Consider the following 27,365-nt stretch of genomic DNA (forward strand, 5'->3'; position numbering starts at 1 on the left):
GTTTTGTTGGTAGCAGTACCAGTTATTGCCAAGCACTAATCCTTCTCCCATTATTAATTTTTCCTCAGGTAGGTATCTTCATATCTGTTATAAAGGTGACAGATATTTAGTGCAGCTGTCCTCTGAAGCACAACATCCTGTAAGGCAAAAACATGCTCTCCAGAGGCTACCATCTCTCTCACCTCCCACACTACCATTTTACTGCAGCACCCAGAGACTGCGGCATCAGTCTGGCTCCTGTACACAGGAGTCTCCAGGACTTCACATAGTGCAGACTGTACATACTAGCTTTGACTATGTATTCCAGGAAGTCTCTCCTCCATCCCACCAGAGCTCCAGCTGTGATGTAACTTGTGCTGCCTCAGCCTTCCAGACATCCATGGATGCCTGGATATAAACTTTGTGTAGTAAACTTCACAAAATAGTTTAATCAGCCTTAGGGCTGACTACATATCCTTGCGTGCTCATTAACACTTGCCCAGAGTCAAGCACTTAAAACTGATAGATCCCAGGTTGGAGCAGTAATGAGGAATCAACTGGTCTGGCAACCTTCAGACTCTCAAGCAACTCCCTATGGGAAAAAAGGCTCCATGGACATGTAAAAAAAGACAACCCTTGCACAGAAGCCTGGTGGAAAAAGGAGCAGCCTGAAGGTTGGGCAGGCAAGCTATCAACATACAAAGAGTTCAGTGCTGCAATCAAATACGTTATCTTCAGGTATTTTTACACCAGGCATTGGAAAGGCTGAACTTCTAAGAAAACAGGCAATGTTACATAAAATATCCTTCCCGAGACCCTCTGTTCACATGACACAATGTTTGAATCCCAAATGCTCATATTTGCTGCACAGGTCTTTTGAGCTAAATTATTTAATACTTTAGCATTGCATTGCCAATCCAGACAGAACGGGAAAAAATTATTTGTAGGAACAGATGCAGCTATGAGAGACTGGAAGAACAAAGGAAAAACTGAGAGCCAGGAGAAATTATGAAGACCACTAGTACCTGAAAGGGAGAATCTGGGCCACAATAACATTACAAAATGATGCTACACCATTACAGAGAAGGCAATGAGATTAGTGCAAGCATATAGGGAAGATAGTTCTTTCTCGAGTCCTAAGGGAAGACAAACTTACAAGCCATAGCATCTGTCCTTGTCTTTAGAAAATAATTCTGTTCATCACAACACTCCCACTGAAAAACTAATCCCTTGGCATCAGTGCTCAAAGTGCGTAATAACCTACAGACATATCCAGAATTTCACCATGCAGGCATGTCCACAAATGCTCTTGGAGCTTCCTGGGAATTCCCCTGGCTTCTTATGCTTTGGCAATGTTTGAAGGTCATGCTGGGTTTAACGCCTTATGTATCCTGAGATCTAGATTTTAGCATGATGGTATCAGCACGGACAATTGACTGCAGCTGCTCAAACCTCATGCAACAAAAATTTCAGTTTGCATCACTGAGTTATCACATAAAATGGAGGGCTGGATTATCAGAGCGCAATCAGTTAGGGATGGTACCAAACAAGGAGCCTGGTACTGTTAAGAAGAAAACCTTAGGCTCTTAGTTAATGCCCAGAGCCAGAAGTGTTTCACCTCACAGCTTACTTCAGCAAAGTTCAAGTGTAAAGACACAATTCAGAATTTCCAGCAGAAATTATTTTTCTTCTGTGAAAAGGTAATAAATGACATCTCACAATACACCACTGGGTCAATATACTACATTCTTTGCTTTGCTAAACTACATGATATCCTGGAACACAGAATCTAAAGAAGTGAAATTAGCTGGCCATCACTGCAGATGAAGTGTATGTGTGTTTGTAAACAAATACAAATACATTTTGTACTTGCACAAAAAAAGATACTGCAATCTATGTCTGGTGTTTTAGGGCATTTAAGCTTTCATTACATTTTAAGATATTATTAAACTCAGGATGCTGACAAAGAAGAGAATCCTTGAAAATGCCATCTACTTACAAACTCCTGATTTGCTTCTTATGCTTGTGAAAATCTCAACTGCACATAGTAAAATTAAAAAATACTTTCTTATAACAAAGTGTGCTTCAGGAGATGACCGCGTAATGAAATATTGCTCTAATGCTTACCAGTTTGTAATAAAATCAAAAGTTTTACAGGCTTGTATAAATAAACAGTGCAACAAGAATCTAACATAGAGCTAAAACAGTCTTCTCTAAATGTTCTGAATAATTTCCTTCTAAATTTCAACTCAGCCATTGTACACTGCATAACTGAAAAAGTGATAGATACAAGATGTTATGAGGACACTTCACCAAAAATTCTGTCTTTAAGAATTTCTGTTGACTACTAGATCCTAACAGAATTTAATTCTGCTAAAATCAATGGGTATTTTACTATCAGCTTCAATTACAAGGTTATAAATAACGGAATTATATTCAAATGGAACATGGAAGGATATAATAAAATTAAATTACCTGCATTCATCAATACCTAAATTTGTACCAAAATTAAGCACTGAACCTATAATAAATAAGCACAAGAGCTTCATGTGAATAAGCCGACAATGCTAGGAAATCTGTATCATCTGTCCTTCCTTTTCTTTTGGTTTTCAAGTACCTCTCTTGTAAGAGTCTACACAGGAGAAAATGACCAGGATGGAGCAGATAGTTCTCTCTAATACTGAAGAGATGATAGGTGTATTCTCCAATTCTGATTTAAAGGCACAGAAAGTTTCACAAGAAAAGAACAACCAGAAATAATCATTGTATTCTGCATTCTGTATTCCAAACCCATATAATCATATAATTAGTATGTCATACAAATCAAAGGATATTTAGGAAAGTCAGTCCTAAACTGTCCTTTACACAGTTTGATGAGCCCAAGTAAAACAAGCAGATTTACATTATTGCTAAAAAAATTCACATAATTTTCCAGAGAAGCATGGTAATAACCAAGGTTATGTTTTTCACTGTCTTTCTGATGAAAATATGAACTCTTACTCTGCAGTAATTATCTTTCCCAACTCCTACTTCACAAACATTGCACCACTCCAACTTTTTTCTTCTTTTACTTACTTTGGAATTTAGTATTACTCAGAGCTCTCTTTTAATTATTCTACACTTGTTCATTATTTTAATGCACTGAAAATCTGCACAAAGAGGAGCTTCTACTCTCTCTCCAGCCATAAAAATGACATTCCTGCATGTTTTGGGTTGAGACACAGAATTACAGCAGGTAGATGAAGATGTCTGCGTGCTTATTTATGCATGTACACCCTCTTAAGTCGTAAACAAGAAGTTAAGAAAAAATCAACTCCACAACATAATCTTCCCAGATGCTTCCAGCTTTTGTTAAAAATTATTTAAAACTTATATTGTTTCACTTCATCCACAATTCTGAAGACTGCTGGCTTTGTCACATCCAAAATGCTCACAATCCAAAATGTCTGGAGTAACATATGCAGTGGGGAAGTGAAAGACCACCAGAGGAAGACCCTACAAGGGCAGGCCTGTGATGAACAAATGTTAGTACACCATGCATCCATAAAAATCACATGTAGCTCCTGACAAGACAACTTCACAGCACATAATAGCTCAGTAACAGAGTTGAACTGAGGTCAAGCCTGGAATACTGATTTTAATTTTCTTCTTCTAATTTTTTTTTATCCTCCTGGCTTTTTTGTATTGTAAGATCACAAATAAGTTGTGTACATATTGGTTCTGAATAAAACACTGAAACATGAGTTTATTGTTTCTCGTTGTTGGAATTTCCTAGAGGAAAAATATTGCCAAAACAATTTAATAGTGTATTCAAAATTAAGAGTGCATTTTGACCCAAGTGACTATAAATTAACCTAAAAAAAAGAAGAAAGACAATAAAGTCTTCATTTTCCGAACAAATCAGGAAAATAACTGCAAAAAAAGAGCATTTCAAAGAATCACTGAACAATACTGAGAAAGCATGTCTGCTAATCAAGGTAAGCACAGTTCATTTGGAGGAAAGACTTCCACAGCTTGAGGCTGGAAGCTTTGTTTGGAGAAATGTGCTGTAAAATATTAAAATATTTGAGCGTTGTTAATTTTTGATGTACCTTCAACAAAACCAGGAGAACTGTATCAGTCAAATGTGAACCATTTCACTTCTCATAAGATTGTAATTTCAGAGAAGCGAGACATGTTTTCTGTAAAGCACTTGAATGATGTGTTTTGAATTTGTTTCAAAGGTGAAGCTTTTCTCAAAATCCTCCCATTGAGGACTGGTCCTGATGCCTCACAGTGTTGCTCAAGGCTGTTGCCAAATATCACAGTACCAATTGTGACAACCACTGGAGAAAAGGGAGTTTTCACAATAGGAATTGTGCAATCAGATTAGCCAGTCCAAGGAGGATTATAAAGATGTGAATAATCAGTGCGGGCCATGTCAGTTGCCCAGCACGGTGCAGGGTGATCATGTAGATGAGTGATGGAAACACGAAAACAAAGGCCAGACCACATGTTGCTCCAGAGTATCTGAGGAAAGAGAGAGAAGAGGGAAAGAATAAAATAAAAAAAAAAAAGAATGAATGCTTTGCATTTATTCTTATTTCTTCTTGTCATTTCCCCCCGCCAAACCAATGAACAATCTGGATGAATATTGACTATCTGCAATTGCTAAACATCAACTTCTGTTCCTTACTGACCACTACCTCCTTCATAGCACTTAATTACAACTGTCTGTGTTGTTCAGCCCCCTGCTTGTACCTGCACTCTGGCAAGGCTCTGTCCTTTCAGTCACACTCTGTGATGGTGTTGGGGACCAAATCCCTTACTTAAGATTTGATCTTTCTACTTTCTTTGGGGAAATTTGTCAACATGCAACAGAAAGAGACTGGACAGTGCATCCTCTGTTAGACATCGTTTACTGTCAGAACTGTAAACCTCATTGCACCCCAGCCATCTGAGAACACATAGTAAAGCATTTAAATATAGAAATGTTCCTGAATCTGCAATTTGTGAATTAATTTATTTAATGAGCTTCTAGCAAATCGTTCTTCAGACCTAAAAGGAACAACATGCCCTTCTGGTAACATGATCAACCACAGCAAGGGAAACATTTAACTGTTCTTTTTCTAACTTATCCCTTGCTTACAAAAATGTTCTCATTATTTTCACCTATTAAGCAGCCAAATGTTATTAAGTAACAATATATTTTGTTTCATATGTTTGAACATTCCTTTCCAAGGAACGATCAGTCTAACTTGCAAGCACGCAAGTTAGACTGTATAAAGACAATTTATCTGATGGAAATCCACTGTTCAATTTGTTTGGTTACTATACACAATATAGACATATAAGAAGAGATACCAGTTTGCAAACAGAAGCATGTATTACACAATGCTTAACCAAATTAGGTATTGGGAAGAAATTCTCTCCTGTCAGGGTGCTGAGACATTGGAACAGGTTGCCCAGGAAAGCTGTGGATGTCCCGTCCCCGGAAATGTTCAAGGCTGGGTAGGACAGGACTCTGAGCAACCTGGTCTAGCGGCAGGTGCTCCTTGCCCATGGCAGGAGGTTGGAACTAGATGATCTTCAAGGTCTCTTCCAACCTTAACGTCCTTATCATTCTAAGCGACTGTGATGACAATTAATTTGACCATCTCTATTACTGGAATACAAAAGAAATTTACTACAAGGAGAGACAAGAGAAAGAGGAAATGGGGAAAACCCTCAAAGATCAGCCACTGAGCAAAAGTAAGTTATTTTGCTACTTTAGTCCGACATAAACCTGTCATTCTGGTTTTATAATTACAGATTTCTGTATTTTTAAACACCTCCCTCTCCTGGTTGCTTTAGGAAAGATATAAACCAAGAATAAATGACAATGCATATAAATATGTTGACACAAAATATAGTAAAGTAAGACTCCTTACTATTTCCTCTAGTATTTTTTAATTATAGAAATCTTAGCTTTTCATCAACATAGTAAATTAAAGATATCATTCAGAGGCACAACTTTGATGCCACTTTTCCTTTTAAAGTTACTTGTTTTCTTGGATTTTTATTATGGACCTTCAATCCAAGTTCAAATGGTCTTAATACAAAATAGAAACTTGGGAGAAGAACACAGAAACAAAGCAACTCTTCTTCTGACACCATATTCTTTTATGAGTGGAGTTGCAAGGTCCTAAGATACAGCTCCAGTAAAAACTCAACCACCTCAGACACAAAGGCACAAAAGATGTCAGAATTTTGCCAGCTGATTGTTTACACACCAAATCATTATTTACAACTTAAAAAGGCATAAGAGTCACAAAATATAAAGATACAATTAAGAATGCTCCTTTTCAACATCAAGACACAAACGTAGGAATACCAGAGGGAAGCTCACTGCAAACAACACTCACCTTATGATACCTCCTATATTTGGATAAAATCTTGCCATTGCTACTCCAGCTCCTGCAATGGCTAGGTTCAGGATAAGCACGTGGAAAAGGCTACAGGAAAGCAAGGAAAGAGTGTTAAAATCTGTTATATTTATTACAAAATACCACCACTGTCTTTCATATCTCTAACATTTAACTGGTACATGGATGGTGTTTCCATTTGCATGATTCATTCTATTAAAGCTAATTAATTTCACAGCAAACATATCATCTACTGAATATTCAGAGTGCCAATTTCTAAATATCTAGTATTTTGACTCAAAATATTCTTAAGGAATAAGATTGTGTAATTTAGCAATTCTTACAAAAAACATCATACATGGTACTCAGCACTCAAGTATTTCAGATGGATATTCAAACATCAAAGAAATTGTGTAACTTAATTCTCACAAATAAGAATTAGCTTGTTTGCAGAATGATCTGAATTGCTCAAAGTGAACTAATGGAAACAAGAAGAAAGGCAAAGATGCATCAAATGGAAAGCATTACAAACACTATTAACATTTGAACTTTACTGTATTTTGATAGAGGACAAACATTTAAAATGTTGCATGTCTTATAGTATATGAACTGTAATGAACTTTCTTGCTCCTGCCCTATTTATGCTGAATTTTTTTACTGAATTTGTTTTTACAAATAATTTCCTAATGCTTTCCTTTTACATTAAGAATGAGAAAAATTTCTGTAGACTTTCTGTTCTGCAAAAACAGCTTTTACTGCATCAGACAAATTCAGTGCAGTTATGCACAGAGCTGAGACTCAGAAAGTATCACTTTTCTTTTGGGAAAATGAAATGTTGGCATATTTTAGCATAAGGTAAAGTCAGGAAATAGAGTAACAACCTGTGATATTTTGGTCACACAGCTGTTTCTATGAAGGGAAAAAAAGAATTCTCACAGAGGATACATATATACACTTATAGGTTTTGTTTCTTTTTCTGGAGGATATGATTTCCTAAAATATACAAAACCTGTAAGCCAAGACTAATTTTTTCTTCACTGTAGAAAATGTGTATACTTAAAGTGACAGCTTCCATGGCTATGGCTGAAAGGCTGCCTACTAGTTTCCAGGTTAGGAAGAAAGATTAAAGACACAAAATAGTTCAGAGAAATTAAGGCAATTAAAACACAAAGGAATAATTTAAGCTATAGACTGTTTTTAACCTTCAATCTTTAAAATTTATTTCAAAAAGACAAAAAAAAGTCTTCAATTTTGTATATGACATTTTAACAGTGGTACTAGTGGTACCTTAGAGATTGACTGTGATGGACTACAGCAGCTGTATAAGTTTAAAAAAAAACTTAACTGGATATAAATCTGGTAAGACCTGTGAACAAAAAATAAAATCCCAAGAATCAGATTTCTTAGGGACCAAATATGTACACTTAGTCTCTAATACTGCTAGGGAAAGCCAGTTAACTGACATGTTCACAAAAAAGCATCTGCCATTAAAAACTAATTCCTGTCTCCCTACACGTGGCAGATCGCAAATCTTACTATCACACAAATGAAGCAGAAAGTTTATGGACACAGAAAATGACAGCACTTCTTCCGTTCTCTTTTTGCTGAGATTATTTTTTTAGCAAGAGAGACTAAAACCAGTGCAGGCTTACTAATTCAAAAATGTTCTGAAAATTTGTGTCAGTTCAGAGTATTTTAGCAGAAAACATGAAAAATCTCTAAGTATTTTATTCTGGAATACTTGGAAGATGTGATTTTGTTGTTCAAAGCTGTTGTTTTAAAAAAATACTTCTAGATTCTTTTAAATTTTGAAAGCAAATAGGGGTGTCTGTATCTTCGGTGTGAAACTAAGCATTTTTCAATTTTTTTTATCTGGGAAAGGATTATTGGGTTGGGGGGGGGGAGGGGACAATGTGTTCTGGCTCAATTGAAAGCAATGTTTCTCAAATGCTGAAGTATCCAAAGCAATTCAGTACTTGTAGAGTAGTGCTTTGTAGTTTTCATTGTCAAAATTAATCAGATTCTTCAAGAACAATACCAAAATCAGGTCTGAAAAGGCTTTGCACCTATCTATTTCAATGTGAAAGATTACACTGCCTTCCTCCCCTGAAATGTCCTTGCTCCTTTCTTTACCTTTTGAAACAGCCTGAGTTGTAACAGTGACAGTGGACAACAGGTAATTAATTTGCAAAACCTTGCTTTTACCTAGGCAGATAGTCACATCTCAGCTCATCTCCAGGATGGGGAAAAAACCCTCAATCTTCATAGAGAGAAAGGCATTACCATTTACAAAAATAACTTACTCTTCTGAATAAAGTAGAATCTGATACCTAGAGCTACAAGTAGCTATATTATTTGAGACAGTACTTTTCTTAAGAGTCTAGAGCTTCATGCAGGTGTGTTCCAGACAGGGCAAGCATTTCTCATAGCCCATGACATTTTAGTAAGGTATGAATTGCTCAGATTTAGCCTGACACTGGCTTACAGTAAAATCAATGCTCACCACACATTGCAGAAGGACAGTCAGGAAAACAGCATTTGGAGACAGGGGAAATATCCACACTACTGCTTATTACAATTATACGAAGAAAAGTATTTAGAGGACATTAGAGATTAGAAAAGACTTGGCCTGTTTGTGCTTAATCACACTGGTCACACACAAGTATTTTCTAAGTGGTGTAACTTTCTTTCTCATGGTCAATGACAGCAGAGTTGGGCAGCCCATGCCAGGGCTGGACTGTCTGCCTGGGCAGCCTGGTTAGGGCTACTGCTCTGAGGCACAGGTTGGGCTGCCTGAAAGAGGCTGTAATTCACAAAGGAAGCACACCCATGACAACTGCTTTATATCTTGTCCTCAGTCTCCATACTGTCAGCTGGGCAGATGAAGATTCTAGCTCTTTTCTATAAAGGGAATCACTGCTCACCTGTAAAAATAGTGCAATCCCACAAAAACAGTAATGGAAAGGAGAAGAAAAAAAAGATTAGAAGAAAATGCAAGCTTTCCCCTATGTCTTGCTTTTTTCTCCTGGCAAGGTTAACCTTTCAGATTGACAGACTGGAGAAACAACCTTGTATGCCAGAAGATCATTAAAGGGCTTGCTCCATCAAGTTCTCTCCTGTGGAAGCGGTAGCTTCACTTAACTCACTGAACATCAGTGACCATATGTATCTAATTAACTTGGGCATCCTCAAAGTAAGAATCATGTCAAAAACAGAAACCAAACCCTAGCACAGGGGAAATTTAGAGACAGAAACTGATTTTAAATCCCCTCAAATTTTAAGTTCTTTCAGAAGTTTGAAACTCAGCATGGAGTCACAGGATGAACACACAGAATAAGGGAAACTGGAAAGCAAGTAAAGAAGAAAATCAGGATCACCCAAGTAAGAATTTTTGAGAGGTTTCTGTATCTAAAAATGCATTTTCTTCCTGGAAATCTCACTCAAGTGACATTGGTCAAAAGATAATGAATCACAACCTTTAAGAGAAGCTAGGCAGAAGTTAAAATGAAGACTAGGCAAGCAAACATGCATGTAAACAGAAGAAATGTATTTAATTGCATCAGAAGACATACATCCTCTGAGAGACAGTGGGAGAACTGGCAGGTCTGCTGGGCTGCCATGGAGTAAAAGGATGACAATCATTAAGGAAAGCTAGTAATTTCTGTCTATCTATTATTTACTTGTCTATCTATTATTTAACAGGAAAGATGTTAAGAAGTTTTAAAAAATCATCAGATGACTGTTTAAAGCACTTTTTAGACACACCATATAATTAATCAAGGGAATCTCTGCCAAAAATATTACTTTAGCAAAGAGCGAGTAACAATAATAAAAAATTGGCTTTCTGTACATATAAGAAGATCCAGAGTCAAGCAAGTAACAGCAGATAAAGCACATGCATCTGGCCCTAAATCAGCTGTTAAATGACGCCCTTACAAACATGTCTCATGTTAGAAAAGAAAGCCATTACGCAATCCACAAAATTTTGGCCTTCCTTAACAACACTTAAGGAGGAGAACAGAGAAAATGAACAGTTCCTTTGATTTTGTCCCTGTACATCACTCTCCCTGCTGTAATCCGTATACTAGCATACATTTTGCAAAATAAAAGAAGGAATTAGGACGTCTTCTTTCAATTCTAAATCTTTTGTAAGAATTAGAGTAGGCTGAAGGATTTGTGGATTGAGAGCAACCTCAGCATGAAGCTTTGTATGATGCAGTGGACATGCTGGAGGGAAGGGATGCTGTAGGAATATAAAAAGGTAAAAGACTTTAGAAAGTGCAAAAAGGTCACAGAAAGTAGACATAAAGCTAAGAAAAGATGGGATATTTCTAAACCTTCTCATGGGAAGTTAGAAAGTTAAGAACCAAGTGAATATATTTATATTTATTATAAGGAACAAGAAAGAACAAGAACTTATTGATAGTTCAAGATATGAAAAGTCCTAGATATATGCTTTGCAAAGATAGAAAAAGTTTCAATCTTAAATAATTAATTATTGTGTATTGTTTGAGGTTCATATAAGTCCTTTAGTTAATGTTAAACCCACGTGGGTCCTTTTCTTATTGGTTAGAGTATAATGAATTTGCACCTTTTCTTTTATGCTGTTGGTTTAAAGAATATGTAGAAAAAGGCTTTGCATAAGCTGCCATTTTGTGTCTCATCTGGATTTGCATGGATGTTGTTATTTCCCTGTGTACTCTTGCTTTTTGCTTGTATGATACAGACGTATAATAAATTCCAAGTCTGCAACCAGTCAGGGTCTCATCCCATCTGTGAGACACGGATTGAGAAGATGCCATCCGGCAGAAGATGCCATCCAAAGATGCCCCACAGGCTGGGCAGAGAAACGACTGAGAGGAGCCTCATGGGAAGGACTTGGGGGTGATGGCTGATGAAACACTCACCATGAGCCTGCAGTGAGAGCTCCCAGCCCAGAAAGCCAAGGGAGTCCTGGGCTGCATCCAAAGCAGCTTTGGCCAGTGCACTGGGTGAGGGATTCTGCCCCTCTGCTCTGCTCTGCTGAGACCCCACTGGAGCGCTGCATCCAGCCCTGGGGTCCCCAGCACGATGACAAGGAGTTGTTAAAACAAGTCAGGAGGAGGGCCAGGAGGTTGGTACGAGGCTGGAGCTCCCTGCTGTGAGGACAGGCTGAGCAGTTTGGGGCTCTTCAGCCTGGAGAAGAGAGGATTGTGAGGGGACCTTCCAGTATCTGAAGGGGCCCACAGGGAAGCTGGAGAGGGATTCTCTGTCAGGAACTGGAGTGACAGGGCAAGGAGGAATGGGTACACACTGAAAGAGGGAGATTTAGGTTAAATATATGGAAGAAACTCTACTGTGAGGGTGATGATACAGTGGAATAGGTTGTCTAGGAAAGCTGTGGATGCTCCACCTGTGGAAGTGTTCAAGACCAGTTTGGATGGGGGTCTGAGCAACCTGGTCTAGACAAAGCTGTCCCTGCCAATGGCAGCAGAGTTGGGACTACATGATCTTCAAGTTCTTTTCCAATCCAAACCACTCTATGATTCTATGTGATGATGCCTGTAAGAAGACTACCATGTCTATACATGTATTTGATTTTAAGATAGGCAGACACATAGGTCACTGATATGTGTACGTAAGAACAAGGAGAATCCTCTTTCTCATTTCCTTTCGGATAAGCAAGCTCCCACTGTTCAGTTTATGTGTGCTGGGAAACCTAGGAAAAGAAAAGTTACATATTGTCTGTTTAAGCTTTTAAGTTTGGAGAGGCTGAGCTGCTTCATCACTCAAGACTATGGGTTAGTAGGATACACCATAGGTACACAGCAAAGAGTTGTTAATAGAAAAATAGCACTACAAAGTATCTAGAAAGCACGAGTCAAAAGAGATGAAAATCAAGTCTTCAGACAATAAAAGCTCCCTTGAAGATGAGTATGTACTTTCTCATTATGATCCAGTTATAATCCATGGTTTACCAGAAAAAAATAGGATATTAACCATGATGTTGCTTTTGTAGAATTTGCCTTTGATTAGATCAAAAATCTAGACTATAAACTGCAAAACAGCAAACTAGTATCTTTGTCCTTTATTATAACCAGTGTCAGATAAAGAAAAAGGGGTAAAACTCAGAGAATTAAATTGATCCGAGCGATACAAACACACCCAGGAAATAAAAACTATCTGGTAGCCCTGTAAACATGTGTGAGATCAAGCTATTTGCTTTAAGTTGCATCCATACAGAATTCTAAGTACTCCACTTATTAACTTAATGGGTTTCTGTTAACTCCATCCACAGCAGCAGCAGGTATCCATACCTGCAAATAACTGCTAATGTGAATAAGCCTGACTTTTAAAATCAGTGAGGTTCCATGTAAAGCAACCAACAGCTTAAAAATGAAGACAGGAAAGTTTCTAATGGAGTCTTGTACCAAAGGAAAAGGTGTTTCTGTTAGACCTTGTTGTTTTTGTTGGTTTTATTTCGACAATTATAGTCAGAAGGCAATTTTATAATATTTCTCTCAGCTGTAAAGAAAACTTAATATAAGAAATTATGAAATCTAAGAAATCTATGAAAAGCTATGTGATCTAGCACATGGAATCACAGGGTTAAATGAGGCTAAGTTGCCAAAAGAGATCCTGTTCTTTGCCTCCTTTTTCATGCTTTGAGTTCACTACTCACACAAAAATTTTTTCCAGGCATGTGACCCAGGATATTCTCCTCCATATATTCACCTTATACAGACATCTAAGAGGTAAAGCATGAATCTCTGCAGATCAATCAGATATTGCCCAAGAGCTCTTAGCCCTGATTAATGAGGGTTTTGAGAAAAGAACTCAACTATATTCAACTATAAGTAGAGTGTTCATTTTCCTACACAAAAAGCTACAGAACTCAGTATTTCCAAGCAGATTGCTCAGAGTGAATCAACAGGCTCTCCAGTAAGATATCAGTCTATGTCAGTAAGAGCAACAGCTTCATATTTGCAAAATATTTCCCTACAAAAGCTCTGGGGAAAACCAAAAATACTGAAGTTTTTCCTAGAGAGGTGATAAAGTGCTACTACAGGGATTTGTCAGCTTAGGTGAATGGTGCAAACCAGTCATGAAGGCACATTTCACATCCATTTTACTATCCTCCCAGAGACATGTACTGTGCTTGCTACCAGCCTTCAGTAAGCCTTCACTGCATAGAAAAAAAACAAGAGCTGACCTTGTAAATGCACAGAAGCCAGAGCCAGGGTAATTCAGTGGTTTCTGTGCTGTATTTGAGACACCTGGGATGCTAGAGAGCGAGAGAGAGTCCATTATGCTACAGCCAATATGCTACCTTATCGCTGTATGTTGGAGAGACTTATATGGCTTCCTAGAAACCATTTTTGACTTCTCAGAAGCTTTAAATACTTCACAATAAGGAGTCTTAAAAAAAAGTAAATTTAAAAATGTGAAGCTACGCACAGGACATTCTGGAAATGAGAATCAAGCAAGCATCTGCATCATCAAATTCGTCATACTATGAAGGCTTAAAACAGCAAGCTGGAATTAACCTGAGACTGGCATAAAGCTGTAGGTTCTAGGAGAGCCCATGGGAGAAATGAAAACCATTCTGGACAGAGAGTAACTAGAGGGAGGAAATAGGAAAAGGCAGATCCACATAATATAAAGGACAAGACTATTTCCCAGTGAAATCCATCTTTGGCACTTAAATAAATGGCCTTGTTTCCAACAGTAACTTGCAGCAGTTCCTAAAAATCCCAATGCTGAACTGCATACAATTCCAAGTCAAAAAAAGTAAGTACTTATTTCACTGCCTAATTTTAGGCATTCAGTTTCTAGAACCTATTTCAGGACTCAGAAGAAACCTGAAACTTGGAACAACATCTCTGCAGACCTGAACTGCTGATGCCACAGAGGAAATACACATTCCTTCCTGAATTTTTTTTTCCTTTCCTCCATCAACAGTAATTCACAATACAAAATAAGAAACTTGGAGATAAATGGCAACTCTCAGCTGTAACAAATTCAGTACTCCAGTACTCCAAATATAAATGTCCTAGGTTTTATTTAAAAACCAAACTAAAACTGAAATCTGCATCAGCTCTTCCCTGGCATATAGACACTGTACAAATGCAAGGGTGTGGCTCATCTCTGAAATTAGCATGTGAAAAGCTATTTTTATAAGCATAGCAGCAGCCCAGATAGCACAACTGACAACCCACTTAGCTATTAGCTCTGTTTAAAAACAGACGGATGATTACTAATCATGCACAATCAAAACAAAGATGGCATGCTGAAAGGTTAGTATCTGCAGTATGTATGTTTTTCACATCTTAAGGATTGCTAGATTAAATGATCCTGGACTAAACATTTTTTTTCCTGTACAGCTTTTCTTTTGTCATATAATCGCATAACCCAAAGGGACAGTGTTGACAAAATTACTATTTATTGATAAAATGAAGAGCTAAACTAAAAGAACCCCCCCCTTTTTCTGCTCTGGCAAACTGTAACAGTTCGGATCTGCAGGTGTGCCTGTTCATCCTGACTCTACAAACTCTGTGAAACTAGCTTATGAAATTAACCTAATCTACAAAGAAAATCCACAAAAACCTAGCCAAAATCACAAAAATTTCTGACAACAGAAAGCCAGTTAAGCAGAGTTTGCCAAACTATTGTCAAGAAAAAACTTCTTACCTTGGGTAAGCATTTCCAAAGAACTGTCTTAACAGCTGAACTCGTGCAAGATAGCCCAAGAGAGGGTATACAGTCATCATTTGGAACAGCAGGAATATTCTTGCAACAAATGACATGATGTCATCACTCGGAAAGTTATCTAGAAAATTCTAAACATATAAGTAATGTTACATATCAATGGTGGCTTATTTGCATATATCTGCTGGGTTTTAATATCTATGTACCAGAAAGAATGGGACAAAATCCAAACAACTACAATTGCAAAATGAACTCCATAAAATGAAAAACCCTATCCCTCTTTTACAACTGCCTTGCCACCAAATAACAACCAATTTTTGAATATTACTAAGCTGATCTCAGTATTAATGTTAGTATTACATAACATTGCTTTCTGATCTTCTGAACATCCCCAGACAATCCAGGCTGTGGAAATGCCACCTGACCTTTTAGGCAGATGGATTCATATGCTCCTTTTATCTGTCATATCATATGCACTTATTAAAAACAGTTACTTAGTGAGTAAAACTGCATTACATTCAAATGAAGAAGGGATCATACACTACTAGTGGGAACATCTGAAAAAGTATTCTAAGACGTAAACATCATAGAAATATAAAAATGGTTTCATAAGTACCTGAGATAGCTACAAAAAATAAATGGGAAGAAAATCACTCATTATCTGTAATTTAACTGTGGATTTCATCCTGTGAAATTATTTCAGGTGGTTAAAAAATAATTTCATGGTTTAACAGTGGTACCAGTTCTAACTAATCCACAGTCAGAGGAAGCCTTTAAATGCTGCCTATTGCTAAATATTATGCCAGGGCTATAGAACACCTGGCATAAAATGGATCCCCCATTGATAACTGCTATCTCTGATGCAATTTAGGATGTGGAAATCAGTTTTGCCTAGAAGCAGATAAGAGTTTTTAGCCTTCACAGGGTATTTCATGTGGTGCTATTATCTGAAGAACTCTGCTGGCAAGGCTCACCAGAGTGTCAGATGCCAGAATGTCAGACTTAAAATATAATTGCAGTGAGGACTCCTATCTAAACATGCTTGATTTCACATTCTATTTCTTCTGGAATCCCAATGAATCACTGAACACACTTCTCTGGATTAAAGAAGCTAAAGAAATGAAAAGCTCAATTGTTCCACTTGTTCATTTTGATCCTTCATCACTTTCACAGAGTATTTATTAAATGTTTGCTTTTCACCAAAATATTTGGAACCATTTATGTATATAAATAACATAACATAAGCTTTAGTCATTTGTTTGTGGTAGTGCCCACGAAGTTTCTCACCAACTGACCACAGTCAAGTGCAGATGCACATGCCAGGGTGAATCATGAAGCTGGGGGTTTTTATTGCATATTTATTAAAAGGTTAAGAACAAATATGGTATATTGGCATGTACTAGGAAAGGCATTGCCAGCAGGTCAAAGTAGGTGATCCTGCCCCTCTACTAAGCCCTGGTGGGGCACATCTGGAGTGCTGTGTCCAGTTATGGGCTTCTCAGTACAACAGACATGGAGCTCCTGGAGCAGGTCCAGGGTTACAAAGATTGTCAAGGGACTGGAGCATCTCTCTTACAAGGAAAGGCTGAGGGTGCTGGGCCTGTTCCTATTGCAGCTCATCAATGTACACAGGTATCTGAAAGGAGGGTGCCATGAAGGTGGATCTGGCTCTTCTTAGTGGTGCAGAGCAATAGGACAAGAGGCAATGGGCAGAAACTGATGCATGGAAAGTTCCCCCTGAACATGAGGAAGAACTTCTTCACAGTGTGAATGACTGTGCACTGGAGCAGATTGTCCATAGAGGTTCTGGAGTCCCCCTCAATTAAGGTATTCCAGAAACATCTGGATGCAATCCTGTGCCATATGCTCTGGGATGGTCCTGCTTGAGCAGGGAGGTTGGACCACTTGACCCACTTCGGTCCTCCCCAGAAAATCCATTTTGTGATTCCATGAAATACATACTGCAGTAAAATATCTTACCTGTTCAATACATTCTTTGGATAATGGTGGAGAAGGAAAAGATGCAAAAATTATCACTCCAACATACATGTATGTTAATCCAACCAGGAAGTATGCAATAAAGAGGTCTCTCACCTGAGGAAAAACAAGTTTTTATTTTGGCCAGCACTTACACACAAGACCAGATTAAATAAAAACTTCTTATAGAAGATTTCTATTTCATGTATTACTGTTACTTTTATATGCATTATTTTCTTACATTTACTACTATCACTTGTACATTTTTATTTTCTATTACTTGGATGGAGACCTTGTTCTGATCAGATCAGAAAGCTGCAAGGATATATCCCAAAGCAGAGCTAGGCAAGTATTATTTATCTTTCAACATACAAAAAAAGCACCATGCATGAGATATACCAACAGATGTAGCATGTTATTCTTGATGCAAAAGCATACATGAGTTAGTAAAACAAATAAGAAATCCCTTCTATTTTCTTACATTCACCTATTCCTACTAAGACCCTTGGAACACAGACATACCTGTCTAAGACAGAAAGCCCAGAAAGCCCTGTGTTAAATTTGCCATGAATAAAATCTTTCAATCAAAGACATCAGCCTACACAACTGCAGATGTAATACAAAGGAATTTAATCAAAGGTTTTAAGGAAAGAGTTTTGAGCTTGGGTCATAAATCTACACTTAACTACACTATATACACTTAAGTATGGATTTAAACCTAAACTTCAATGCTCAGTTCTGAAAATTCTGGTTATCTTTTTAAGATATATAATATATACAAATATTTTCCACTACACAAAAATAATCACACATTTATTACAGGAAAATAACTGACAAAACTAATTAAGTGCTTTATGAAACTAGAGAATCCACATATACATCCAACTGATCTCACTGCAATGTACTTATTGAGTTATTCTTCTACATAAATTCCTTCATTTGGAAATAAAGAGGGAGAGAATTTGTATCTAGTTATTAGCTAACTAAATTCCTTATAAGCTTATGTTACAGTACAGAACACTCATCACCTTAGAGAAAACCATTTGTTCAGCTGCTGTTAATCATCAGCTTCTTAAAGTATTACTAGTAATGTTTCAATACATTACCCTATTTTCCCAAGACTAAAAAGCAAGTCTTACTAGCTCAAGCACAGCACCAAATTATTAGGATTATACTGGTTTCCAGACCAGGGTGATAATTACCACCTCCAGCCAGCTCACTGAGCATGAGGAAATACTCCTCACATCTGTGAATGGAAATGTTTCCCTAAGTGCTTCTTCACACTATCTTTCTGACAGAAGAAGAATATCCTACACCACCCCAGACTCTTCCAAGGGCAAGGCAATTCCCAAGGAAAGTATAAAATACTAGATTATGAGTTTTGAGAGAATTTCAGATGGAAACTAGTTTTGGTAAAAGACATGGAATCTCCTATTAATTTTCCCAGTGTTTCTGGGGTAGAAGATTGCAGTCTGATGAGGAATATTATTTGCCTCTTAGAGGCTGATGGGAAAAAGGCAAAAGTGTGATTGGAACATGTGGCCTTCTAGGCCACGGTGGCCTTCAAGCTCCCAGCAGCTGCACATTTCTAGCTGCAACCTCTTCCTCTTGGTGACCAGTTAAATGCACAAGGAAGATAATTCCCTACACTTCACTCTCCTCACAGTGGCCATTGAGTAAGGACTATCAACTTGCATCAGAAGCTAAACAGTAGCCTTTTCTTTAAATTATATGCAGAATTTCTCCTCATGACATGAGATGCTGTACAGGTTTTTATATAACATCTACATATTCAAAAGTACTAGTGCCCACCCACCCTAAGAACTAATTTTAAGAGTATTAAGTATGAGCACTTAAATTTCTTACAGGTATTTATCAGTAAGTTCCATTAATTGCAGGACACAGAGACACACTAAGGCGGTGTGATACAGGGAGATACAGACTCTCATCTCTTGAGGACAGGACTTGGACAATTTTTCAAAACACATCAAAGACCTTCTTAATGCACATCATCTGCCAAAACCTGCTTTAAATCTGGCATTTTAGGTATACACCTAATGCATAAAAACAGTATAGTAACTCACAGCTATTATTTGTACTCTACCTACACATAAGTTCTAGAACCAACTGTAAAATTATTTTTGCTGTGAGGAGTACATGCAGTTGTGAGGGCAAAAAATCTGAAATAAAATTCTTACTGCTTCCTTTGGACATGAAAAATTTTAGAGAGGTGGTGTGCTATTACTTCCAACAGGTACTTGCACCAGTTCTAACCAGTTCATGTTTCCAGAGTTCTTAACGGTGTATGCTTTAATCTGCACTGAAACTAAATGCTGAAATAATTTTGATAATTTATTTTCATAGCATGTAACACAACAGACTCCAGGTGCTGTCACCATACAAAGAGTACCCAGATTTTGATTTGAATAAGTTACTAAAAAAGAAATAGACAACTTGAAAACCTGGATTAATTTTTTTTCTCAAACATCCATCAGCTCCCTTCCAAATACATGCTGCTGCATATAAGATGGTTACCTTTGTACAACAACATGTGTTTACATAACAGGAACATCTTTTGATTGATGTTCATTATTCCTCAAGAGACCTGGGGTCACTCTCTAAAGACCTTGACAGTACTGTTTAGACAGCATAATTCCAGATAAAATCAAAGGACACATGGGGAGAGATAAAAGCATTATTTTAAGTAAGAGCAATAACTACACTTTTTTATTTTAAATTTGATACTTCAGGCATTTACATTCAAAGTGGACATTGCTGTGGTGAAAACTGCCTAAGCATAAGAATATAGCAATTCTTACAGCCACAGTTCAAGAATCAAACTTGTAGAAAAAACAATGTTGGAAGCAGGAAGTATATGTAGAATCACAGTGGAAGTCTCAAAGTAAGTATCTAAGGTAACATGCAGGTTACAGTCCATAAGGATCACAGCCTGACACCTGCCAAACCCTTCTCAAATACACCTGAAGTAACAGGCAGATTTTCAGGCAGAACTTGGAGAGCATATGTTAGCTCCAGTTGCTGCTGACAACTGGAGTTCTCCTGGTCAGATCTGCAGAAGAAAGTGTTAGAAGTGCCACTGGAAGAAAAGAAAATTGGGTGATCAAGGCTGGCAGCAGTAGTAGAATAAAGGAAGAAATCAGCCTAACAAAAGGATGAATCTGATAAATCAGGTGGAGCTAACAAAGACAACCCTGAAAGTACAAGCCATTGTATCACACTCACAGACCAGTCAGTACTCAGGTACTGGCTGGACCCACAGCAAGGGATTTGACATGGCACAGAGAAGGCTCTGTGGGTCTACAGACACTTCTTATGGGGTGCTGCAAAGAACAGGCTACTTTCAGACCTTGATTTGCCTGTTGGATGCCATGGAGAAAATAGTTCAAATAATTAACTTCCTTCCTCGGTACCAGTGAAAGCTTTGTGGAGTTGCTTCTTGGATGGAGAAGCCCGCATCAGTGCTTAGTAATGATTACCACATTTGAAATACCTTTCAATCATCCCATTTCAGATTAGTCTCTTCTCAAGAGAGATGCTGTCTCCATAATATCTCAACAGGACTTTGATCTATATCATAAAAATAGACTTTACCTGTTCATGCATCAAGGGCAAGTAGTAACATTTAATTGGGTGACAAAAAAAAAGTACTTCACCAGGATGGATGATGCTGTGCCTAATTTTGGCTGGAAAGAGAAACCAGTGGTATGGCACCATCAGTGGAAGCTCACTCTGTTTACAGGGTATAATACTGCAGAAAATAAGTACTATTTACAGCTCCATACCTTCTGCAGTTAATACCTAGACAAAACATCCCCCTACTCACAGCCTTTCTCCCAGGTAGATCCACAGACTACTGTTAGGAGACAGCACTAATGTATTCATGCCTGTAGATCATGGTGGGCTTGTGTAGCATCTGTTGTGTTGCTCAGGGAAACTGATCACAAACATGCATCAGGAAAGAAACAACCAACCAAAACCCACACCTAAACTCATTTTTGTGGGTGGGTTGCATTTCCTATGCAATTTGGTTTCGAACCATTAGACTGAGCACTGGACAAAAAGCTTATGCTGACAAATACAAGAAGGCAGCAGCAGTGGGAGATAGGACTGTGAAGCTCAGTTCTGAACTGCAGACCAAAAACCTCCTCACAAGGGCTTCTCCAGGCTGTGCTGCTGACCTGTGGCTTACTCTGGTCCACTGCTCTTCTCTTCTCACACCCACACCACTGTACAGGAATAGCGGTCAGAGCAATCCTCCCCCATGTGTGTTTCAGCTTTGGGCTGTGATGCATGCCCGTAACCAGAATGGAAGCTGCTATTGTTCTGAATTTCTGACTCCATAAAAGGAATGTTATTGTTTGTCTAACTTTTTTCCACCTCTCCAAAGAGTTGGTCTATGACCTTTAGTTTCAGTAAGTTTTGCTCAAGACTAAAACAGTGGTTTTCCAGCTTGCCAAGTTCTGTGCTTTTTGACAGAACACTGACAGAAGTGCCATGTTAACAGGTCCATCAATAAAACAGTTACACCAGTATCACCCCATCAGATACCGAGAGAAGAAAGAATCTTGTAAATATATGGTAAAAACCCCCCATGACTTATGACAGAGGACAAGACTCCTATACATATGGAAATCTCCACTTAGCCCAGCAGCTCACAAAACAGCTCTTCAAGAGCATAGGTACTTCATTAACATCTGCAAAGCACTTTTGAGATCTGGGTGAAAGGCTCCGTACAGGTACAAAGAAGAAAAAAAATCTCCAGCCAAATAAAACTACTACAAGAATTACACAGAGATTTGTTTTCCCATTAAAAATCTTTCCTGCCATACTTCAAAGCTGTCCTTTCTGAGCAATTTGAACACTGTTCTGGAATGCAGAGTTTTGTCAAGGGCTACAGATCCATACTAGGGCTGACTTGGAAATTCAACTTAAGCTCCAAGGAGGGTACTAGGAAATCTGATTCAAATGCAGGCAGCAGTTTCTTCCTCCTTCACACAGGAAAAGCAAGCTAGAGTACACTCCAGGTGCTGCTCTTTGAATCTAATTACTTGCTCTAATGTAAATGGAGGGGGAAAATACACAGGAAAACCTTGAAGATGGAATGAGTGTATTAGGCCTCCTCTGCATATAGAGCTGATTGTTGGAGATCTAGCCTTTAGAATTTGAAAGCCACAGTTTAAGAGAAATCTTGCCTTTCTCCCCATAATAAGATTTTCTTAAGGAAATGGAGAAAAAGCTTATTGAGCTTTCTTTGTCCAGGCTTTCCGCTGTTAAACTAATTTCAGAGAAGTCCATAAACCCCCAAAAGCGTTTCTGGAGGAGAATTCGTAACTCCTTTGCAGATACATCACTCACAATCTAGTAAAAGGAAGTAAATATGCAGACTTCTAAAGCCTAAGTCCTCTCATTGCACTGGTACATGATCTGCACTTCACAAACAATCAAATAATCAAATCTGATACATTTTATCTGATGTGCTGTATAGGCATCTGGCTCTTAGTGGCGCTAATTCAGTAGGGGGAACAAGATGACATCCAGAGGTTCCTTACAACCTCAAGAATTCTGGCATTCTATGATTTCATTGCAGTTTTTCATACAGCTAGTATTTACAAATCTTTTTATGTTATTTCAGGTACCCTTACAGCTAACATTTTAATGAAGCTGGACAAGAATCCTTGGAAGTAGGGAGGAAAAAATAAAATAAGAAAAATAATTAGAATAAATGTTACAGACTCCGTGTATTGTGTTTACTCCATTTGGTATTTTATAATGGGAAGATATTAACAAAGAATGCAGTTCCATCTGGAGGAGCAGTGCTTAATTTTTTCAAGGGCAAAGCACCATCCAGAGTCTATATATCACAAAGCCCCCTGATCCAGGCTTCAACTTGCAGGATTTCCTAAATTGTGCCAAGTTGCTCCACAGACTTTGACTAGGATTGTGAGACAAAACTACTGAAGCAACTCTGCAAAAAGATATTATCCCAAAACTACTGTTCATGATTCTGCTAAAATCAGTCATATACCAAACATTTTCCACCATTTTTCATTCTAAAATTGGTCAGTTTTCATTGAGTCCTACAACATTGTCAAGTCATCAGCTTCTTGTGTGCAATCTGGCAGTTTAATACCAGCTTGTAAATTTTGGGAATTCCTCAGGGCTTTTATGTAAATTAATTTACACAATTAATTTAACTGTTACTCCCTCATAGCAAGGAAAAGAACATGCAACTTATTTTTTATCAAATCACAAGAAAAAATTACTGTTGTCTGGCAATCTAGATATAAATAAGCAAAGTCTTGTGAAGTTACTTACATTGTTTTCTTGATTCCTGTTATTTTGAAGAAGTGTGATGACACAATTGTGAATGAAGAAGGCAAGTGTTAGAACCCCTGTGAGCTGAGGGAACAGAATTCTAAACTCTAAACAAAGAAAAAAAAATGTTTTAAAATTACTTCTTTGAAACAAGCAATGACAAATTGCAGATGACATATGGTACTCTGGAGGGTACTAGCAAACTCATGAACCTCCACCTTGAAATGGGACAATCTATGTCATATTTGACCATAACCAATGCAGATATTTAATCAGGAAGTACAAGATGCATGAAGACAGTAGTTACTATAGAATACACTTTCCAGCAAGGCTTCTCTGATAGACTCCAACCATCAGTGATTACTAGGTTAAGATTGGCACATGCAAGGTTTTCTGCTCCTCAACAGTTTAACTGGAAATCATTTGTGAAATTGAAATTGACAGCAGTGAGACTGTATACCTATGGGTTCCTGAAGAGGGAGATGGAGAGAAGGAATTAATTTACCCCATGAATACTTTTAGTCATTAAGAAGTCACTTATGCTATCAGAAGAAAAATTACATTTGTAGATATTTAAGAGGTTCTGCTTACAAACCAGGGTATAAAGAAAGACAGAGCAATTTCTTATTATGCTTCACAGCATGTATGAAAAAAAATTTCCTTCTTGTCTCCATGGGAATAGCATTGTTCTGCTTCTTTTAATACTCAAAAGATGTTCACAAGATGGTGGTTCTGAAGTGCTGCAAATAGTCTAGGAATCCACCAATGCAGTAACATTAAAGCACCATCTTACTAGCAGCAATTAGAGAACCCTAAGATAGCTCAGCTTCTGAAAAGCATCCAGAAGTACAACACTCTTCAGAGGTTCACAAACCCTTACAGAACAAACCACAGAGAGCTGCATGCAAACATATTTAAAAGAGACTTCTGTAATGTGTTATGAAGTTAGGAAAGTAAACACACTCCAGGCAACTAATGGAGGCCTTATCCAAACTGAAAGAATAAGCTTTCCCTAGAGCTGGTTTCACTGTATCTTCAATACCTAAGTAGCATTATGTGCTACTTCAGAATTGAGAGTGCAAGCAACTTCTGGGCTCAACTTCTAGACTCGTTTTCCACCCACTTCAATTGAAACTTCAATCTCAATTACAAACAGCAAACTGGCAGTTTCAGAATCTCTTGGTAGCTGTATTTGTATGCTTTAGCTACCTGCTTTTTCTATCTCCTTGCAGTACAAGGAGTTTTTGCCAAATTAATCAAACTACTGGGTGCTCTACTTCTCCATGGCCTGTGGCATGTGTGTCACTACAACTCATTTTTCTCATTTGTTTCAAAGAACAGAAGAAGTGATACTATTCTAATGTACAGGACATTGGAGCTGACTGGTCATAAAATTTTGCTTATTGCAAAGGATGGGGAAAAACCAACTAGGACCTAACCCTCATTCTCTTATTCCAGGTTTCTTAAAAAAGAAACTTGATCCTTTTAGGTTAGCAGTTCAAGCAATACCAAATGCCACTTGTTTATGACTATGGCATCTCACAGAGTAATTTGTAACAGTAATTTGGAAAGAACAAATAGCCATCAAAAAACTTTCAAGAAAATAAAAACATACTGATGGGTACTGATGAGAAAACCAGCTAATGGATGTTTGAAAGGGAAGAGCTACTAAGGTTATGGCCTAGAACTTCAGATAGACTGGGAAGTACAGGAAAACTGTACTTGCAAATTATGGTGAATGAGCTATTTCATCTAAGCAAGACAGTGTGTGGGGAACTTAAAGCACCCTTAACAGTCAGTCTGTCTACAGCTAGTCATTTCTAATTGCTACTGAAACAGGCACAATCTGAAACTGGTGCAACTAGAACTTAAAATAACATAGGTGAAACAGGACTATAGCAAGCTCACTGTCACAAGATATATGTTGATCATTACTCCGATAGGCAATCCTTCTCTTCACCACTGTTGATACTGTCTGTTAACTATGGAACTTCACTGGGAAAGGGACTCCTTTCCACTTGGTCGGGAGGGATCTTTCCTCTACTTGCAACATCAGGCAGCATTTCCTCTATTTATGGCTCAGAGGTGTTAAAAAGTAAATGAGAAAAAAAAAATCTTAAACTCACCAGATATATACTTCACCACTGCATTTTAGCTATCTTACCTGGTACAAAAAATTCATTCTCTGTAAACCAGTTGAATTCTAAGTGTATTCCCAGATGAGCAGCCTTTACTGTAACCAGAAAAACTAAGTAGACAACTGAAACTGTACCTGGAAAAAACAAGAGCCAAACAAATACCATGTTATAGTACAAAGTATTTATGCCAGGTTTAATTTCTCCTCCATCCATCTAGTTACTAATAGTCAAACAGTTATGGCTGGTATTCATTCCTAACAGAAGACTAGGTCTAAACTTCTTCTTTACTTCTCTTATAGGTCAGAGAGAAAAAATAATGCACATGCATCCAATGTAAACTTCCAGTAAGTTTAATAACTTCCAGATGCTGGTGACAGCAGAGGAAGTACCCTGTAATTCCTGTTGCTGGGCAGGTTGGTCTTTAGGCACAAACAGACCAGTTCCAGCTTCCACCGCCAGGATTTCAATCTAAGCAGAGACTGATCATAGCACTCCAGCTATTACAGTGTTCATCCAGTCATTGACTTTTTGGACCAAACAGGTCAACAGAAAGTGAAATTACTGCACTCGTGAAATTTACACTGGGAGCTAGAAGTTGATAATGACACTTCAATGCTACTGACTAAAACATTGTGTTGACTTTGGATAATAACTTTGGAAAACTTTGGATAATCTTTATTGTAATACTGGATTAGCATTCAATCTCATTGGTTAAGAGGCCTCCAGCAGGCACCTGCACAGCTTAAGGACTACAAATGAGATCACAGATGGGTATAATGCCTTGGTGTGTATACCTGTGGAATGGAGGACATATGGTCTTGTGTCAGACTATTTGAAAGAGACAAGAGCAGAATAGTAACTACCTAAAAATTGAAGGAAACCAAACAACAATAATTAAGGCTACTGCAATGAACCTCATGGCAAACAATGCTGCTAGTGAGCAGAGAACAGGCTGTAATTGAAGACAAAACCCCAGCATTTTAACCTAGAAAGGTTAAAAATAAACAGAAGGAATTATCATTTGATTACATAGAGCACAGTCAAGAAATTAGGAAAATGAAAGGTTCTGTATGTGAAGATCAAATAAAATACTCTATAGTTTCCTAATGACTTCTGTTTCCATGGGTATCAAAATAAGTAAAACTCTGTGGAGATAAATTTCAAAATCTCAAAATTGCCTTCCATTTTTTCTTGTCCTATACACTTCAAGGTTTACAAAAATCAAGGCAATTTTGAACAGCTTCTCAATTACATAATAATCTACTGAAGCAATGAGTAATTAATATTCTGGTTTTAACTTTTTTTTCTACATAAAACTCACACCTTTTGCACAGAAGCAGTATCAAGTACCCAAATTCCTGTGTGGTATTTTCATTTAGTGATTTCAGCAAGAGTAGATCCAAGCTCTGATAAAGCATCACTATGGAACAGATGACCAACCAGACTTCTGAATCCCTGTCCTGTACCTCCTTTACAACACATATCCAACTTTTTTCAACCTCTGAACATCTAGTTTTCTCTTTCTCTTCATTGTGGGTATCAGTGCTAACCCTCAGACATCTTCTATTCCCTGAACTGTGCCCAGCTCCACCCATCATGCATATGCTTTACTCACTTTACCAGCCCCACCCACCTTGGCCTCCTACCTCAACACATGTAAGGAGGAAATCACAATTGCTTCCTCTGCAGAACAGAAGAATCCACAGTATTGGAAGCTGGGACAAAGAACAGCAGCAGGTCATACTGACTAAGTGATGTTGTGATTAATTGATCACCTGACTGGCAGAAAATTACTTCAGATCAGAATGAAGTCATGAAATGTTTACCAGAGGAGGAAGAGTATGTCTCATTATACCAAGGTAAT

At 37.9% G+C, this 27,365-nt stretch overlaps 1 protein-coding gene across 8 annotated transcripts in view; it reads right to left on the reverse strand.

Annotated features, from left to right (window-relative positions):
* Nucleotides 1–2,742: 2,742 nt before the first annotated feature.
* The window catches only part of SLC38A9 (solute carrier family 38 member 9), a 46,739-nt gene continuing 22,116 nt past the window's right edge, over nucleotides 2,743–27,365 (reverse strand). For all 8 annotated transcript variants that reach the window (XM_030257653.4, XM_072922021.1, XM_072922020.1 and 5 more), the window contains 6 exons: nucleotides 25,528–25,635; nucleotides 23,364–23,470; nucleotides 17,031–17,144; nucleotides 15,033–15,181; nucleotides 6,363–6,452; nucleotides 2,743–4,488 (listed from right to left, as the gene is read on the reverse strand). In XM_030257653.4, coding sequence (XP_030113513.3) covers nucleotides 4,323–4,488; nucleotides 6,363–6,452; nucleotides 15,033–15,181; nucleotides 17,031–17,144; nucleotides 23,364–23,470; nucleotides 25,528–25,635 — 734 coding nt within the window. In that variant the 3' untranslated portion in view covers nucleotides 2,743–4,322. The remainder of the gene's footprint in view (nucleotides 4,489–6,362; nucleotides 6,453–15,032; nucleotides 15,182–17,030; nucleotides 17,145–23,363; nucleotides 23,471–25,527; nucleotides 25,636–27,365) is intronic.

The sequence above is a fragment of the Taeniopygia guttata genome, chromosome Z (genome assembly GCF_048771995.1).
Source record: "Taeniopygia guttata chromosome Z, bTaeGut7.mat, whole genome shotgun sequence".
Lineage (NCBI taxonomy): Eukaryota > Metazoa > Chordata > Aves > Passeriformes > Estrildidae > Taeniopygia > Taeniopygia guttata.